Source organism: Sinocyclocheilus grahami, unplaced genomic scaffold (assembly GCF_001515645.1).
Source record: "Sinocyclocheilus grahami isolate Dianchi unplaced genomic scaffold, SAMN03320097.WGS_v1.1 scaffold702.1, whole genome shotgun sequence".
Taxonomy (NCBI): Eukaryota; Metazoa; Chordata; class Actinopteri; order Cypriniformes; family Cyprinidae; genus Sinocyclocheilus; species Sinocyclocheilus grahami.
The window spans coordinates 245353-265105 of record NW_015505881.1 but is presented as its reverse complement, the minus strand read 5'-3'; the positions used below and the strand labels follow the sequence as shown (position 1 = coordinate 265105).

The 19753-nt window shown below is 36.2% G+C and overlaps 1 protein-coding gene across 18 annotated transcripts in view; it reads left to right on the top strand.

Annotated features, from left to right (window-relative positions):
- LOC107559840 (ankyrin-2-like) overlaps positions 1-18723 on the top strand; it is a 126055-nt gene extending 107332 nt beyond the window's left edge. For 6 of the 18 annotated variants that reach the window (XM_016243832.1, XM_016243838.1, XM_016243829.1 and 3 more), the window contains 16 exons: positions 1575-1716; positions 1990-2001; positions 2235-2322; positions 2558-2655; positions 4706-4741; positions 6460-6684; positions 11227-11325; positions 12419-12573; positions 12739-12950; positions 13501-13708; positions 14862-14958; positions 16244-16472; positions 17128-17253; positions 17336-17458; positions 18001-18033; positions 18512-18723. In XM_016243832.1, coding sequence (XP_016099318.1) covers positions 1575-1716; positions 1990-2001; positions 2235-2322; positions 2558-2655; positions 4706-4741; positions 6460-6684; positions 11227-11325; positions 12419-12573; positions 12739-12950; positions 13501-13708; positions 14862-14958; positions 16244-16472; positions 17128-17253; positions 17336-17458; positions 18001-18033; positions 18512-18589 — 1961 coding nt within the window. In that variant the 3' untranslated portion in view covers positions 18590-18723. Of the gene's footprint in view, positions 1-1146; positions 1192-1574; positions 1717-1989; positions 2002-2234; positions 2323-2557; positions 2656-4705; positions 4742-6459; positions 6685-11226; positions 11326-12418; positions 12574-12738; positions 12951-13500; positions 13709-14861; positions 14959-16243; positions 16473-17127; positions 17254-17335; positions 17459-18000; positions 18034-18511 lie in introns of all 18 variants that reach the window. The other 12 variants (XM_016243830.1, XM_016243839.1, XM_016243837.1 and 9 more) reach the window with 8 other exon arrangements.
- The last annotated feature ends 1030 nt before the right edge of the window (positions 18724-19753 follow it).

Below are 19753 nucleotides of genomic sequence, written 5' to 3'. Positions count from 1 at the left end.
AGGAAACGTACCTTGTCCGCCTCGCGCATGTCGGCCAGACACAGCCAGAGATGGTGCTCCTGGACCACCATAGTGGACATCGCACGACCCAGAGACCGCGCCGTAACCTTCGTCGCTCATAGCGCGAGGTCCGTCATGGTGTGGAGCTCCTTGAGAACTTCCGGGTCGTGACCACCCTCATGCAAGTTCCTCAGTGCCTTGGCCTGGTGTACTTGCAGTAACGCCGAAGCGTGTAAGGTGGACGCAGCTTCTCCACAGGCCGTATACGCACTGCCGATTAAAGCCGACGAGTGCCTACAGGCTCGGGAGGGGAGCAAAGGTTTGCCCCGCCAAGTGGTAGCGGCATTTGGACACAATTGCATCGCAACAGACCGCTCCACCTGGGGAACTCCCGTATACCCCTATGCTGGACCGGGGCTTCTGGCAGTAAAAGGTGCCGTCCATGACCCAGTGATCTCATCATGCACCTCCAAGAAGAAAGGCACTGGGGTGGGGCCCTGAGAACCAGCGCGGGCCACCCCGAGAAACCAATCGTCCAACCTTGAGGGTTCGGGATGCGGTGGAAGATTCCACTCGAGCCCGACTCTCTCGGCGGCCCGGGAAAGCATAGCCATCATTTCCGGGTCCGTATCCGGCACCGCTGGCCGCCCAGAGGGCGTCAACGCTGATGGATCTTCATCCCCAGAAAAGTCTGGCTCACCCTCCGATGCTGCGACCGACATCCGATCGTCGGGGGGAGCCTTGGAAGAAACAGGTGGTATCCCCCGGGAGGATCCAGCCTGCTCTCTCGAGGGCTCCGCTGGCTTCGAAGTGCCGGCTAGTTCGGGCATCCCCTTCCTTGTAGGAGGGGAATTCCTCACCGTGACCGTGAGACCAGTCCACCCACTGCCAGAAAAAGGGTGCCCCCGGCTGCCACCAGAGGGAACCCCAGATCTAGGCAGTGGCAGTGGAACTAAAAACACAAATGTTTTGATTTTTAAGGGTGAAAATAAAAGTGTGGAGGTTTGAACACTTATAGTATCTGAGAGATCTGTCTATCTAAAACTCAGACAGTTTCTTTTTATTTCTTTTTTTTTAATTGCTAATAATTTATTAATTATATTACATACTATTTGTGTTGTTTTTCCCCATTGTTCCACACTCTAGGCAGCCAATATGCAACTGAAAGCCAAACTCCAATATCGGTCTACAGTATGTCAGCTCATTGGCTTACAGCACAGGCTAAAGACACTGCCCCTGCTGGCCATATTGTGGCAGAGCTGCTTCATTTAGCCTACCCTTGATTTTATTGCCCTAGGACTGCTTCACTGTAGATTGCTGTCATACCAAATCATAGAGGCTTTGCTGATATAAGCAATCTTTAACAAATGTATATGTAAAGAATGAAGAATCTGTAAAGTAAAGGTTTTGTGCATTTATGTGTGTATTTAATGCGTCCAGGGTTTTTTTTTCTCTCTCAAGGTCTCTCAAGTTTTTAACAAGTGATTATTTTATTATATAAAAAAAACTTTAAATGTGTTTGTAAATTGTAGATATATGGGATTACAGTAATTACATCATCTGTCTGTGAACAGGTGATGACACCATGACAGGTGATGGTGGGGAATATTTGAGAGCAGAGGATTTGAGAGAGTTAGGAGACGACTCTCTACCTGGGCAGTACCTGGATGGTATGAACTACTTACGCTTCAGTTTAGAAGGAGGCCGATCAGACAGGTACGTTAGTTTTGATACTTAATGAAATACAAGTTGACAAAAAAAAGTGTTATACTTGTTTTCGAAAACCTGCTATTTTCTTATAGTGCAATTTGTCAAACATAAAATTGGCAAATTGGCATTTTTCATATTCAGTTCTCACTTTCTTTCAGAATACTTACATTTCCTTAGTATAGCTCAAACATAACAATGTATAATTTTAAATGCTTTATATTTAAATGTATAAATGTATTTGTAACTCACGTATTCTTCTTTCTGCTAATGCTGACATAGTCGCTTACAAAGGTATGTGAGGAACTCTGCACTCTCTACGTATCAGTGATCATATTAAAGATGATCCCACTATTTTTGTTCTAATACAGTGTATTTTTAGAACTAGTTGCTACTTGAATGTATACATTTTTATCACTAATGATACTACCATGACTTTAACACAATCTGTATTGTATAAAGTGGTACATAAATAAAGGTAAAAGAGGACAATCTATTGATTGTGTAAACTGTATGTTTTTCTTTAGTTTGGACAGGTCCTACACACCCACTCACCAAAGTTACTACCCTGCAAGACACTATGGGATGATGGAGGATATGATATACAGCAACCAGGTAAAGTTCAGAATTTTTTCATGCATGTATATTTTTTTTAATTGTAAAATAATGTTTTATATGAAGGCATTTGTTTGTGATACCCTGTGGTGGCCTTCAAGAATTGATATGATTACTGAACAGATTAGTAAACTTTTTTATATATAAATATACAAGTTTTTAAAGATTCTGGATTTCATGTCTGTATTAGTAGATAAAGCCCCAATTTTAACAAAGATGTCTTTATCCACTCCAGGTGTCTTTACTTGCAAGAGAAAATGAAAAGGACTCATATAGCTGGGAAACAGAAAACTTGGACAACATAGCACTTTCATCAAGTCCTGCTCATTCCGGGTATGGAAAACAACTTCATGCTCTCCATCAAACACTCTCTTACTCACACATACAAGTACTGTAACTCTTTGTATTAATGGTCAATGTGGAAACAAAATTGAATCTGTTTACTTTTTTACATGTTACTAGTCTTATTGGCATTGCCTTGGTATTAAAAGTAAAAAAAAAATGCATTAGGGATGCACTGATACCGATACTGGTATCGGTATCGGACCCGATACTGAGCTCCTGTACTTGTACTCATTAAAACGCCGATACCAAACGCCGATACCACACAGCATGTGATAAGCGCCATATTCAGACACAGAAACACCAACAACAGAACAACAGACAGTAGAATGGAGTTAAGGATGTCTACTACGAAGTATATGTATGCAATGAATATAACGTTAAACATTCAGTATTAACGCCTGTATAGCTGATGTGTGCGAGCTGATAAACAAAGCACGCTGATTGGATTGAGTGCGCAGATGCGCGAGCTTGTAGAGTGAATATCCCTTTCTCACAGACATCACTGGAAAGTTTGTAGTTCGGTCGGATATGTCAAAAACAATAAGTAAAACAATGGATAAGTTACTTAACGGTAGAGAGAGCGAGAGAGAGATAGCGCGCACTTCTGTTGTGTGATCTTTGATGTTCACTCACTTAGCACACGCATCATTTGGATTAAAACTAAATCGTAAAAATAAGACCATTCATAGGGGCATTCACTATAAACATCATTTATTTTAAACCTTAGGCATACACGACTTTCTGGAGAAAGTGAATCTAGCCTCTGTGAAATGCGCTAGGCTGTACTTGTCCCTCTCATTCTGCACCAGTACAAATACGTGCCCGCGTTGCGCGTGTTTTGCTTGCTTGAGCGTTTCTGCATTATATGAGTGGCTTTGGAATATAAATCGCAGCACGTTTCAGATGAAAACTTCTTCTATTTCTGAAAATTAGTTCAGTTAGGAGATTTATAGCGAGTGGTTCCCTGCATTATTACAGCAAAGCGCATGATTGCAGTACTAAGCCGCTGCATTGGAGCAGCTCTAATGCTATTAAATTAAAGATGATGTAACATAGAGCAAAAAAAATGAACAGTGAAAGTAACAAAAACTTGTAAAATACATTTTAATGGGCATAATTAAGTGTGAAAATAACCGAAGGATATACAGTCAAACCAAAAATTATTCAGCGACCAGATATAATTTTTGATATTTTTTTACTAGTGGGTGTAGGACATTTATGTAAATTGAGGATAGTAAAATAAAGTAAACTGTGACAAATCATACCCAAAAAAATTTCATACAGTGGACTACCAGTAAAACTGATACAAATTTGGGACCAAAAATTATTCAGACCGAGTCTGGGAAAAAAAAACTGAAGTTCAGGTTTGCATGAAGCTGGGTGACAGCATGCCCAGGAGACTACAGGCTGTCATTAAGGCTAAGGGTTGCCCGACTAAGTATTCATAGTTGTGTAAATACTGTCATACTAACAGCTGTCTGAATAATTTTTGATTGATTTTAATCTATTACATACCTTTCTATCAAAGTTATCTAACTTCATCAAGCTGAATTTGTTCTGACACAGTTTAACTCTGAGTTCTTGTCATATTTTATTACCATTTTATAAACTATAGTGAATAAACTGTGATAATGTGTGAGAAATGTTGAAGGTGTCTAGATATATTTTGGTTTGACTGTATCTATTTGATAAATGAAGTTAACCAACTAACATTATACAAACTCTTTTGATTTCTGTACCCAATATTTAAAACATTTACAAATGCAATGAAAATATTGGTATCGGTACTCGGTATCGGCAAGTATAAAAAAAAAAGTATCGGTATCGGGAGAGTACTGGAAAAAGTGGTATCGGTGCATCCCTAATATGCATATATAATCTGCACACATTTTTAACAACCAGAAACTTGTAGGATGGTGGCCTTGAAAATGCAAAGTTACTATATCACTTCTCACTTACTGTAAGTTCCTCTGTTTTTCAAACTTCATTCTCTCTTTCTGACTTTTTCTCTCTGATGGATGGTATTTTTGGTCTCCAGCCGTTGTTCTCCATGTCATGACCATGACAATAGCAGGTGACTGCAATGTGTCATTTGACCTCAGACCTCCTCTGCTCCTTTCAGTGTGCATTCTGCACAGGAATCACCTAGTCTGCCATCTTCTTGCTATGCCTTTTGGATTATTACAATTTGTAATAGGCATGTGTGTGTGTGTGAGATACACACGTATTTACTCCCTAAAGATGCTAAAAGGCACTGCAAGTTTGAAGTCATCTGAATGTTATTTGTCATTTCACAAACATTTCTTGGAGACTAACACAGTATTTGTCTGTTTCTCATTTGTTTTTAATCTATGTTTAATCATGGATTTTGTGACAGACAAAACTTACCAAGTATAATGTGATATTACACCATTACTGTAACATACTATTATTATTATTATAAATTATTATTATTATTATATATTAACAATATATACAAAAAATAAATGCTTAATTTTAAATTTAAATGTATCAAAGATACATACCTATACAAATTGAGCCATAAAAAAAGAACAATAGTAGATTGTGCATTTTGTTTCAGGAACAGAAAATAGCCTGTGATCATTTGTTTAATGCTGACCTGCATTCTGTGAGGATTGATTTTAAAGAATAAGAAAGCTTGTGTTGGTGTACAAAGATCCAGATTAACCAAGTTAACTACTGAAAGTGAATTAAGTGCATTATCATAGCCAGTACAAAAGTGATTGCATAAGAATTTTAATTCTTGCAAAATTTACATATACTTACATATACTTATGTATACTTTACACAAACATAATTTTCATATACATAAAAATGGGCATTTTTGTTTGCTGTGCGTGTTGTGTCTCTAGGATTGTATATCCACATTTCCAGACAATTTGTGCAGGTGTTGTGTGTGTGTTTGCATGAAAATCAAACACTTATATATGTTGTTTTGATTATGTTTATGTATTTGAATATCCACCGGGATCTCATGGGTATTTGTATGTATTTTACATAGTGTGGTTCTGTAGTTCTGTAGTAAATGTAGTTCTACCACACATGCATTTACTTACGTTTGCATATAAAATAAAATGTACAATATTAACGTATTGATTGCATCTGAAAATGTTGCTAATTTACACATGAAAACTGTATAGGCATGCATATTTACAAACCATTATTTATGAATATGGAATTAATGGTTGATTTTGTATTTATGATCATGGAGGTTATGATTTCAGTTGCATTTGTTTACGGCAGTTGCTCATTTAATTTATTAATGTAACTTGATTCAAAATTTATGTTAATTAAGCAGTCACTTTAAAGATTTAAATATTAATAACATTTTTGGAATTGTTTAACTATGAATTACATGTTTTTGCCATAGGATACATATATTAAATTTATATTTATGAATTTAATTCATATATTATTTTTATAAACAGTGGTTATGTTTAGTTTTAGGTTTAATATGACAGTTTTCATAGGTGTAAATACACAAATAGTGTTTGCATTTTAGATGTTGTCAGTCCATCCATATTGTACATTTCAGTATCTATCCAAACATACAAAAAATATTGTTGTACCTGTAAATGTTCCATACTAATACGTACTTATAAACAATGAGACCAGGCTGGAATATCATGATCACCTTTTGAAGTGACTTTCATGACATGTATATGGTTTTCATTGAAGTGGTTCTTTATTAAACGTTACTAAACTCTTACTTCATCTGAAGGTATGGTGCCTTTTTAAAATAAATTTTAACATTGTACATCCTCAATGCAGTTTCTTAGTCAGCTTCATGGTGGATGCCCGTGGAGGTGCTATGCGTGGATGCCGCCACAATGGTCTACGGCTGATCATTCCACCACGGAAATGCAGTGCACCTACTCGAGTCACCTGTAGACTGGTGAAAAGGCACCGACTGGCCACCATGCCCCCCATGGTAGAGGGTGACGGTCTAGCTAGCAGGGTGATTGAGGTTGGACCCTCTGGAGCTCAATTCCTTGGGTAAGTAGCTATTGGTTTTAGTTTGTTTGGCAGATCGGAGCGTTAGTGAAATTCAGACACAAAAAATAATGTGTATGATTTAAACTCTGAACATGTTATCTTTTTATATTGACTATTAAATTATCATAAATTGAGATGCTAACTTTTAAATCAATGCTCAAAGTAGTCTGGTGCACTGGGCTACACTGGAAACACCAGTATCTTGCACAGTATCTTGTACATTTCTTGCACACCAGTATAAAGGCCTTTCCACACTGAGCACAATGCGAAAAGGCGAGGCGAATCGCCGACATACGCGAACGCGAAACGATTGTTTGCCTTCTGCTAAATCATGCCTGCACGCTAGGTGGCGCCAACCAACAATGCATTTTTCCTCAGATATGTATCTCGTAAATGGATCTAACATCATCTGCTGCTCAATATGCAGCATTAAATTAAGATAAACAAGGTTCTACACCAGAAACAAACTATCTATAATGCTTACAAGAATAGGCTACATCCTAAAATATAGTTAGAAGTACAATTAGCATCAAGCTGCACTTGAAAATGTATGTCATTATTAATGTATATAGTTAATAGTTAATTTTGATTAATTAGCAGACACATGCACTCTTTGTATGTTTAATAATGCTACACTTGTAATATTTGTCATAAACATCCTTTATTGCTATAAAATACCATGAGCTGCATATAAAAAAAACATACAGAAAATATATCGTCATAATCATGTCTATTTGCTTTCATATTTCATGTGTAGAAAAAGAGTTAACGCGCTCTGACTCATAACACTCATGCACATGGAAGAAAACGGATGGTGCTCTACAGATCACATAATTCAGTGGACAATTAATAGAAATGTTATTCTGTATAAAGAGCATGTGAGAATAAATCTGTTCTCAAATACCAACATTAACAAGAACTCAGCATCCACTCTCTTTTCTTATCCGGGATACTTTTCTTCTGTGTTTGTTTACACTGGTTTTCGAAACAGTGCCACCACTCTTGCCTTTTTGTGCAACAGCAGCTGCTCCGGTCACGTGATCCTAGCTCAAATCTTATTGGACGGCCTGTGTTTTCACTTTGTGAAACTGAAAACATTCGTCGGACTGGTTCGAAAAAAACAACATTTGCATTTTCGGTGCGCGAATGTTTGCAGTCTATGTGGAAGCATCCATAGAAATCTATAGTTTTATTCCAGCGCTTCATCGCGTCCGATATTCTTTTCGCTTTTTCGCGCTCAGTGTGGAAAGGCCTTAAACCTGTACTTTCTGAATAAAATGATTATTTTAGATCTGAAAGGACCGTCTAATCTACATGTTAAACCACCCATCACACTTTTCTTGATTTAAGTGACATTTAGGGGTGGGTAATAGACTACAGTACATTGAAAATGGTATTTCAGCAAACGTGATAAAATCTTTTACGTCAGATTATACCCCTCAAACAAAATTGATTGAATTTAAACCATACACTTTTAATTTAAAGCCATGACTGTTTCCGTCAAGCATATCTTTTTGTGAGAATGTTCTGAAATATTTTTTTTTCCCTTTCAGCATTAATGTATACTATTCTTACTTTTACTTAATACTGAAACATACTTAGAATTGCAATGGATACATATTACTGTTGCAAGCAGATATAGAAAAGTGGTGCTGGGGTGGAACAGGGCTAAAGGCCCACAGTACTGAGTTGGACCAGGTTGGGGTGGAAATAAATAAGGTTGCGTAGAAAGGAAACAGATATTGATTTACTGTGTTGCCAGCTTGAAAGATCCAGTCAGCTACCCAGGAGAGTTTTATGACTGAACTATGCATTTGTTTTAATTCCAAATTAGATAAAAGGTTGTTGTCAGTGTAAAATAACAATAAACTGTAAATAGTTATTATTAGTATTATATATAAACTACTAGTTATTTTCAAAGGGAGCAGCTTTTCCAATTTTAACAGTGCTTTGATGAAATATTGTACAATGTTGTTATGGACTTGTTTGCTGCTTTTATTACTCATCTCCTGTCAAAATGACTGATGTTGCTCCTGCATTTCTGTATTTAACAAGGTTGTAACACCTTAAGCTTTGTTAATTATTATTTTATTATTTATTTATTTGCTAAATGGCTTGCAGTGAAATTCATTGTACCAGCAAAAAAATTAATCCTTCTTAAATTGCTCCATGATTGATTTGATATGTTTTTCCCTTGCTGACTAACAATTGATGAATGGAAATCTACATATAGTGCAATTACAGGGCTGTGTCTGATATTTCTCTAAATTCTTATATAGAGCCTTATTTGAGGGGACAGCCATTTGTAGTGGTGTGTGAAACCATAGTGGACATTACAAAGTGCACTTATTTAATTCAATAATACACCTCAGTAGCCAATGCACAACCAATGTACACTCAACAGCTAGTCGATAATGAATACCAAATGCTCTGTCATTGCATCAAATGAAGTCCTCAATCTCGCCAAAAGATGGCATCTGCATATTCTAGTACTCATCCATGTGATGTATTCTCCACATATTAACCTCCCTTCGGGCAGGATGTGGTCTCAGTAGCTTTCCTTCCTTCTCCCATTTGGAAGGACAAGCATTTCTTTAATGCTCTGGTCTGCAGACAACTGTGGGGGGAAAAAAGAACAGAAAAGATCAAAATGACTACACAGGTTACATGGGGCGTTGGTCAGGTTATGATGTAGCCGGGTTTACTTGTTACCCAGCACTCAATTGCTTGCCAACAGCTGGTCTATGAGAGCCTCGTAACTCAGTTCAGTGATTGTGATACTTTCCATGGAGACCCTAATGTCAGTAGTTTAACACAACATCAAAGTGACTGACAGATAGGGAAATTATTGGATAATGTTGATGGAGGGAATGAGATGTATTGTTCCTCCTGCCATAACACAACACAACAACATAATGTCTTGTTCCCCCAATCAGGAAATAGAGGTAACAATAATAACCAAGACCATTTTCATTTTGCATGGAATATCTCTGTAAGGCTTTATTGCAAAGAACATGAGTGAGAAAATTATCATTCAAAATGCACAATTTAACTGTTGTTGCCCAAAAAGTGGAACATGGTGGAACCGACAGAGCAAAATCTCAAGGACAGTGAAGAAGAAGCCTTTCTTTTGGGGGGCACAACTGTTTATATGCTTTTACTACGCATCAGTGGTCCGAAACTGTTCTTCATTCTGAAAATGAAAGAATGTACAGCCTGACTTAATATAAGGGGCCCATCATGTACCATAGGGGCACATGGTTTAAAGGAGAAATAATTTTTATTAGAGGAACCATTATTTTGATTAAGTAGGCAATGTTGCCTGCTTTTACTTGCAGTCATGCAAAATTGAACGTGAACTTGAAGACTGCAGAGTGTCCCATTTGTCCTTTTAGGTTTCAGAAGTGTTCTCACAAGCGCCCCCTTTGTGTACAAGAGATTATGCATGCCATTTGGGACAGGGTTATAGATTCAAATTTGTATGTGAAAATCTAGTAAAAAATAATTTTCCAAATTTTTACTAAATGAACAAAATCATTTTCATTTATATGCAAAAACATCTAGTAATAAACCTAATTAATAAATATACCTATACAGTACATATATGTGACCCTGGACCACAAAACCAGTCATAAGTTGCACAGGTATATTTGTAGTAATAGCCAACAATACACTGTATGGGTCAAAATTATCGATTTTTAAAGATCATGTTCCACGAAGATATTTTGTAAATTTCCTACCCTAAATATATCAAAACCTAATTTTTGATTAGTAATATGCATTGCTAAGGACTTCATTTGGACAGCTTTAAAGGCAATTTTCTCAATAGTTTTATTTTTTTTTGCACCCTCAGACTCCAGATTTTCAAATAGTTGTATCTCTTCCAAATATTGTCTTATCCTAACAAACCATACATCAATGGAAAACACAAACAAAATGTCAGCTGGAGGCTAGCATGAACATGTTTGAATGATGATGCAAGCAAATAGTTGAATAATGTAGTAATGAATATTTGGACAGTTTCAGATTAGTTTGGAAAATGAACTTTTGAAAATATTTGTATTAATGATATTTCTGTTTTAATGCTCCCCATGAGTCATTGGAGTTCCCAGGAGTTTGCATGGAACGGGCATTTAGCATGGTCTTTAAGAAACTAAACTAGGAAATAATTACAATATTAGTTGCTTATTACGTTTATATCTCCAACAAAATAATATATTGCAAATATTTGATATACAGTATATTTGCATGTCCTAAAAGTTACTGATGATTTATTTTATAAAACAAAATTCTAGCATTTGACAATTAATCAGGCAGACAGTGTCAAAATAATCACATGGATTATAAAAACTACAGATTTTACAGTTCTTTTCGAATAACCAGAAAAAGAAAAACCTAATTGCAAAATCTTTTTTAAAAAAGGGAATGTACTCTTACTAAAAATCAAAGAGGAATTTAAACTCTTCTGACTTTTCTATTCTAAATGGAAATGGATCTATGCCATCTATGCTCTCTTTTCTCACTGCTGCTATTGGATGACAGTAAGCTCCATCTTCCTACTGCCCCGCCCCCTCTGAATGAGGGTGAGAGTTTGGTTAGCCGCATTCTGCAACTGGGCCCACCAGGGACAAAATTTCTGGGGTAGGAGTAACACATGAAACAACCAATGGATGCCAGTCCCACACCCCACTTTCTCCTTTCACACTATCTTCCTTTTTAACTGTGTTGTATTTGGTTGTATTCTGCTTTCATTGTAAAGTGTCTCTGTATAGTAGTGTATGGTACTATATGTACACCTTAGTGTCATTTACATTTTTTTTTTTATTTTAGTCTTGATTACTCATGATTGTTTCCAAACTTGTTGAAACTGAATAACAAATTGTGGATATACTTATATACTTCGCTATCAAAATTTCACAGGTTTGGGAATTCATGATCAAAACATTCCCAAATCATACTATTTGTAGTGATTGTCATACTATTAGTGTGTTGTTCTAAATCACGTGTTTCCTTTAGCTCCTTTTAGATGAATGTTTGTGCTCAGCTTTTTGTGCTCATCCTTTTTTTTTTTTTTTGCCATTTGCTGAGCTACTTTTGTTGCAGCATGAATTTCAGTGGTTGTGTGCATTTTTAGGTATCAACATAATATGAATGTTGTTATATGTGGCAGGTACGTTGTAGTATATTTGTGAAAGTTTTCCCTCATTTTGGCCATAGTCTAGTAGGTATGTCCAGTAGAATTTTAATCAAGTATTAAGACTTCATCAATAAATATCTGGGCATATCAAGGTGTTTCAGCACTGAAGTTAAAATGAATTGAAAGCCAAGTCCAGTTGCTTTTCATAAACTTTCTTTTGTTTTTAAACAGTCTAATGAAAATAAAAATACAATATAATACACATTATTTATGTATAGCCTACATGATATAAACTTTACTGGATCCAGTTGCTTTTAATCGTTGCGGTTACCATTACTAAACTAGAGAAAAGTAAATGTAATAGGACATTTCTCATTCCCGTTTCTGAATATTATTATACCAATTGCATTACATTAAAACAACAAGCCTCTCAAGGTCATTTGTTAGTGATTTCAGAGCTAACTTTATTAGCTTAACTGTAGATAATATAGTAGATATATAGACTTTGTACATAAATATAGAATTCAAAACACATAAACACACACACTTACTCATGTTTTTATGAATAACATTCTTTAACTTCCTGCTGGGTGTTAGGCCGGTGATTGTGGAGATCCCTCACTTTGCGGCTCTAAGAGGAAAAGAGAGGGAGCTGGTGATCTTACGCAGTGAAACGGGAGAGAGTTGGAAAGAGCATCATTGTGAGTACACAGAAGAAGAGCTCAACCAGATCCTCAACGGCATGGATGAGGGTAAGAAAAAAACACATAATCTGCATATAAGCATAACATGAATATGACCAATACAAATGATAACCTTCCTTCTTTCTAACATAGTCATGCAGGTCTGCACAAATGAATGGTCCCTTTCTCATTGGCTGCTCTATACATTATGTACAAATTTTTTTTTTTTTTTAGGGCTGGACCCACCAGAAGAGTTGGAGAAAAAGCGAATCTGTCGCATTATCACTCGGGACTTTCCACAGTATTTTGCTGTGGTGTCACGAATTAAGCAGGACAGTAATCTCATTGGTCCAGAAGGTGGTATTCTGAGTAGCACAGTGGTCCCTCAAGTACAGGCTGTCTTCCCAGAGGGAGCTCTCACTAAACGCATCCGTGTTGGCCTGCAGGTAGCATGGAGATTAAATAAAAAATATTATAATGTAGAATCATAGTGCACACAGCTGTATTTTAGTTGAATTTTCTTTTTTTTTATTTGTCAGTTAGTCTGTTCGTTTAGCTATAACATTATAATAATGTTATTGTTATAATAATGTTATAACAGTCATCTTTTTTTATCCCTTTAATGTGTCACAATATTTTGTTCCATTTCTGCTAGTTTAAGCTTGATTTTAGTAATCAGTAATTCAATTGAAAGAAGTAGAAATAGTACAATGTACGTTCAGTGTGCCACTGTCTTTTTGATTTTACTTAAAAGTTTAAGATGAAAGTTAAACTTCTCAAATTTATGTAATAGTTATTTTTAATACAATTTTTTGTGCTTTATTATGCCATTGAGCTGATTTGCTATCACAGGCATTCTGTTGGTAACAGTCACAATATTTAAATACATTTTGAAAAAATTACAATGAGATACAATGTGTTACTTTGCATTATTAATTAGCTCTGAACCAATCTTTATGATAGTTGTATTTATAATTGCATTTGCTTTTTGGCCAGGCTCAACCAATGAGTATTGATGTAGTGAGGAAGAATTTGGGTAATAAAGCCACATTCAGCCCTATAGTCACTCTGGAACCACGGAGGAGGAAATTCCATAAGCCCATAACCATGACCATCCCTGTCCCGAAGAGCTCCGCTGACCCAATCCTTGGCGGCTTTGGAGGTGGAGATACTCCTACATTACGTTTGCTATGCAGCATCACAGGTGAGAAAGTACACAGGAATATACAGAAACCAAACAAAATGCTCTTCATTCTGTAGGTAGCACAATATGCATTAAAGGTGTATTAAAGGTTAAGTGTAACACTGTAACACTACAACTAGTGGAATAGGTTAAGTCATGTAGAGCCTATAATAATCTACTTGCACTGAGCTTAATGATGTACTTCTGATTTGAAATAAAAAGACTTACCATTTTCTGGTTATGTATGTTTATAATATGCCATTGTTGTTGTAGTTCCTGAATCTTCACTTAAAAATAACTGTTTGGAAGAAGATTTTACAGTCTGTAAATTTTTACAGAGGAGAAAACGTCTTTAAAAATGACATGATGTAAAAAATAAATATAAGAAGACAAATGAGAGACCAAAAAAAATCTCTGAACCAATCTTTATGATAGTTGTATTTATAATTGCATTTGCTTTTTGGCCAGGCTCAACCAATGAGTATTGATGTAGTGAGGAAGAATTTGGGTAATAAAGCCACATTCAGCCCTATAGTCACTCTGGAACCACGGAGGAGGAAATTCCATAAGCCCATAACCATGACCATCCCTGTCCCGAAGAGCTCCGCTGACCCAATCCTTGGCGGCTTTGGAGGTGGAGATACTCCTACATTACGTTTGCTATGCAGCATCACAGGTGAGAAAGTACACAGGAATATACAGAAACCAAACAAAATGCTCTTCATTCTGTAGGTAGCACAATATGCATTAAAGGTGTATTAAAGGTTAAGTGTAACACTGTAACACTACAACTAGTGGAATAGGTTAAGTCATGTAGAGCCTATAATAATCTACTTGCACTGAGCTTAATGATGTACTTCTGATTTGAAATAAAAAGACTTACCATTTTCTGGTTATGTATGTTTATAATATGCCATTGTTGTTGTAGTTCCTGAATCTTCACTTAAAAATAACTGTTTGGAAGAAGATTTTACAGTCTGTAAATTTTTATAGAGGAGAAAACGTCTTTAAAAATGACATGATGTAAAAAATAAATATAAGAAGACAAATGAGAGACCAAAAAAAAAAAAATCAAGAAAACCATTAAAAATCTTTTGAAAATACCATAAACATTATTACTAAATTTATAAACATATTTGAATTTTGTAACCAAAGACCATTTTTGCATGTTTAGGTGGGACCACTCCTGCTCAATGGGAGGATATCACTGGGACTACACCATTAACATTCACCAATGACTGTGTGTCTTTCACCACAAATGTGTCTGCCAGGTATTTTCTCTGCAAGCATTGCCTGGTAGAGCATTACTCAATTTATGTTAAATGCCAACCTGGTCTCATGGCAAAAACCTGTGTAATGTACCCGGGGACACATTTTTGCGAGACGCGAAATACGTACCAATAAGTACATATCACTGCAGTTTCCAAAAGAAATGAACACTAGAGGCAGTAAAACTTTTATTCCTTTTCACACACATTTACAGAGTTTCGATTAATAAAGCGTAATTTTCGCACAATTACTTTGAAGAATATCATGTTATGACCTCAACACAATTTTAATATGCTGGGAGATTTGAAAACTGATGCTTTTGAACGTTAGTACCGCACATATCCAGCTTCATATCAATGAGTTTTCATCGACGGTAGGTTTGTTCGGTAGCTCACGGAGTACGGAGACGTACTTAAGAGGCGAGGAGCTCTGGTTCGAATACCGTGTAACTACGGTTCGACAAAACGGTATAAGTAAGTTCAAATGACACGGTTGCATCAACAAATGCGTTTTTATATAATATGCTGGGAGATTTGAAAACTGATGCTTTTGAACGTTAGCACCGCACATATCCAGCTTCATATCAATGAGTTTTCATCGACGGTAGGTTTGTTCAGTAGGTCACGGAGTACGGAGACATACTTAAGAGGCGAGGAGCTCTGGTTCGAATACCGTGTAACTACGGTTCGACAAAATGGTATAAGTAAGTTCAAATGACACGGTTGCATCAACAAATGCGTTTTTATATCAGTTTTGCATTTGTTAACACTATCGGGTAGGTTTAGGGTTGGGTTTGGTGTAGGGCATATTTCCAGCACGATAGAGCATTAACTTTTAGCGACAGTCCCCGGATATTTTAATTCTGAACCGCCGCAATATGTACCTGAAGCAATGTAATAAAAACACAGCAATACGTACCTATATCAACGTAATAAAAATGTGCTAGGGTTCACGTATTGAACCCATGTTTTAGCGCCACTCAGTGGACATTTCTCTTTGAAACTGCGGCGTAACGTGCAATAAGGTACGTAAAAACGGTGTTGCAGAAAAGTACCCAGAGGTACGTATTTTTATGAGACTGGGTTGTTAAATGCATGTATACTATTATGTCTTTTTGATTGGAAAAGATTAAACAAGTTTATTCCTGGTTTTTGAATTACAAATTTTCCCATTCTAACCGCCAATCCTCAGTGAAGCCCACAAACAAACAATAAATAAACAAATGAATTAATTAATGAAATAATGAATTAAAATAAGCACCAATATCTCCCATATTTTCTTCATCAGATTCTGGCTTATAGACTGCAGGCAGGTTCAGGAGTCGGTAAACTTCGCCACTCAGGTGTATCGTGAAATCATCTGTGTACCTTACATGGCCAAATTCGTCATCTTTGCCAAAACACATGACCCAATTGAGGCTCGATTGCGCTGTTTCTGTATGACTGATGATAAAATGGACAAAACTTTGGAGCAGCAAGAGAACTTCACAGAAGTGGCACGTAGCCGAGATGTGGAGGTGAGTCATGGGTATTGCTACACTGGATTCTTTTTAATATACTTCAATGCAGCCCAGTCAGATATTTTTCAGTATTGTATTGTCTAAACTAGTGTTTCCCAACCAATTGGCCTTGAATAGCAATTGGTTGGGAGTTTTATTCTTATGAAGTAATTTCAATTACACACACCTTTTAACCACATTATTATTGTTAAAAATGTGACTGGTTTATGTGATCGACAAGCTGAGAGACCACATCAAATGAAGGCGGAAGTTATTACCAGAAGGGAAGTAATTATCAGCTGGTTCTGATCATTTTAGCATTCGGAAACTAAAGCTTTGGGGCAAAGTTTAAATTAGACTAGACTAGCTAGAGTAGATGACTTGTTCTGGTTTTGACCAGTTATATAGACACTCTCTTTAGTTTAGGATGTAACTATCCTAACTTTGTTCTCCTCCCCTCACATTAATCAACATGTTATTTTCTCAGTCACATGGTTCCTAATCGTCCCGCTCTTGCAGTATATAATTTAGTAATGGTTTCTATGAAAAGAATATGATACATTCTCCCCAAAATTGATTACCATCAGCATTTAGGAAATTATTTAACAATCACACACACACAGATGTTTGAATGCGTTTTTAACAAAGAGACTGTTATTATGTTGCATTCTAGGTATTAGAAGGTAAACCAATCTATGTAGACTGTTTTGGAAACCTGGTTCCTCTAACAAAAAGTGGCCAGCATCATGTCTTCAGCTTCTATGCCTTTAAAGAGAATCGACTGGCTCTTTTTATCAAAGTAAGTCAACAATGATATATCTGAAGAATTAGAATTGGATTCATACAATGGTTTAACTGCACACTTGGTGAATCACTTGTAGATACGAGACAACACTCAAGAGCCTTGTGGACGTTTGTCCTTCACAAAAGAACCAAGATCTTATAGGACTTTGACTCATAGTGCAATATGCAATTTAAACATCACCCTGCCAGCTTACTCAAAGGTAAGTTCATGCCCTATGCTATTACTGACATTACAGAGCTGCAAAATGCATTGTCCAGTGAAATTTCCATTTCTTTTGTGATTGTTTGTTTTGTCAGCTTTTATGGCTGGTTTGCATGCATTACGTTGCCATTATATGATTGTTTCAGGCCACAATATCTACATAGCTTTATATAAACTTTAACATGTGAGAAACTTTATCAGACATAGTTGAATCACCACAAAATGTAATTAGTCTATTACACAACTCATTGCTGTAGTTATTTGGAAAGCCTCATCATTAGGGCCATCTTTTCCTTCTATTTCTTTATTTTATTACCTTGTTTTATATTGCAATGTATTGGGGTTAAAACTGATAAATGCTTTTATGCATTTCTGTTGCACTTAACCCCTGTCACACCTCACTGGCTGGCCTCAGACATGTTCTGTTGCTGTGATAAATGCTTTGCCTGCTCTCTCTGTCCCCTTCTGTCTTTCTTGTACTTCTGTCCTTTCTATCTTCTGGCGCTCTCTTCCTCTTTTGCTGCTTTTTGCTCCTCAAAGGAATCAGATTCAGAACAAGAACCTGATGAGGAGGTAACTGCAATTTTGCACTTTACTTAACAAAATGCCCTTTGCTTTCCTCCATTATCTCAGTTTAAAACTCCAGTCTGCAGTCTCACTGGCTTTAATAGTAGTATTAGTAGTATTGTGTAAGTGCACAGAGATTAGCTGTTATGTGAACATCAATACTGAGAAAATGTTTTGAAACCCTTAGAATATCATGAATGGCTCCTTAATTTAATTTTTATTTTTTTTATTGTTTGTTTTAGTAGCAATGGCTTAATGCATAAAATACAGATCATTATAAAGGGTTTACACACATTTTCTCATAACTATATATTGTTTGCTGTACCAGCTGTGATAGATGTAATGTCAGCATCCAGATGGCTTATGTGGGGTCAAATAGCATGAAATCAGAAAGTAAATTAGCAGTTTTACGCTAAAAATATGTATGTCTGTTAATGCATAGCATGTATACAACTGAATTTTCTTCACCTGTTTTTCTTTACAGACAAGCCGAACACTTGAGAAATGTAAGATGTCTAGCTTAATTAAAATGTTGTCTTGCACCAGACACCTTTCCACTTAACTTACTAACTGAGAATGTCACCACTGTAAAATAACTTACAAAGCATGGTATTAACATTCCAAAAACATTTATTTGTGTCTGAGTGAGTTAACTATTTGCCTGTTGTACAACACTTTTCTCAGTTAAATTAAAGTTAATATAAACTTCAGGGTAATGATTGCCGCATGTCTTTCACATTCCTTTGTACATCACAACAAAAATTACTATTAAATTATATACATAAGGGTATATATAAAATATATAAAATGGGTTCCTTTTGCTATTGAAAAGCTTAACAGTAAATTTCTATAAGTCTTATGTAACTTTTTATTCAAAATTTACAAACTTTATATGAGCAGGTAGATTATGAGTACATCTACCAAAACATGTTTTTGTCTTTTTCTGACTCACTAAGGTACACCTATAATGTTTATATTGGTACTATTTTAGACCGAGCAGGACACTACGGAGTAGCCCAGTACGCAAATTAGCTCTGGCTACAATGTTGTTTCACAAGACGCAATTTTTTTGTTTATTAACCGCTAGAGCACCAAAGATTATGTAGTGTTATTTAAAACATTTTATCAAACATCTATCTTTAGGTGGTAATTAAATGCATTGTGCTATGTTAATTAATATATGCATATGATACACAAAAGCACCCATTTTATATTGACTACTCAACCTTTCTCTCTCTTTAGACCAGTGGTTTTAAATGAATAGTTCACCCAAAAATGAACATTTCCTAAAAATGTTCTCCCCCTCATGTCGTCCAAGGCGTAAATTAAGTTTGTTTCTCCATCGGAACAGATTTAGAGAAATTTAGCATTGCATCAACTCTAGTCCATCATTTAAGGTCTTGTGAAGTAAAAAGCTGCATGCGTGTAATAAACAGATCTATCCTTTATTAAGGCATTTCAACTTTAAACCATTGCTTCTGGTCAAAATATGAGTCCATAAACTATAATAACACTTCCTCCAGTGAAAAAGCCCATCCACTGTTGTCCTCTCACATTCAATGACATCCACAATCCAATGACATATTTGTTTAGAATTGTTTTGGACTGTTTTTGCTTGTAAACTGTGCTTGATCTTTGGGTATTTCTCTCCTGATTTAGACGAGATGTCTTTTTCACTAGAGAAAGCAATATTGTGGATAGAGGTGGTTAAAAAACTAAAAAGTCA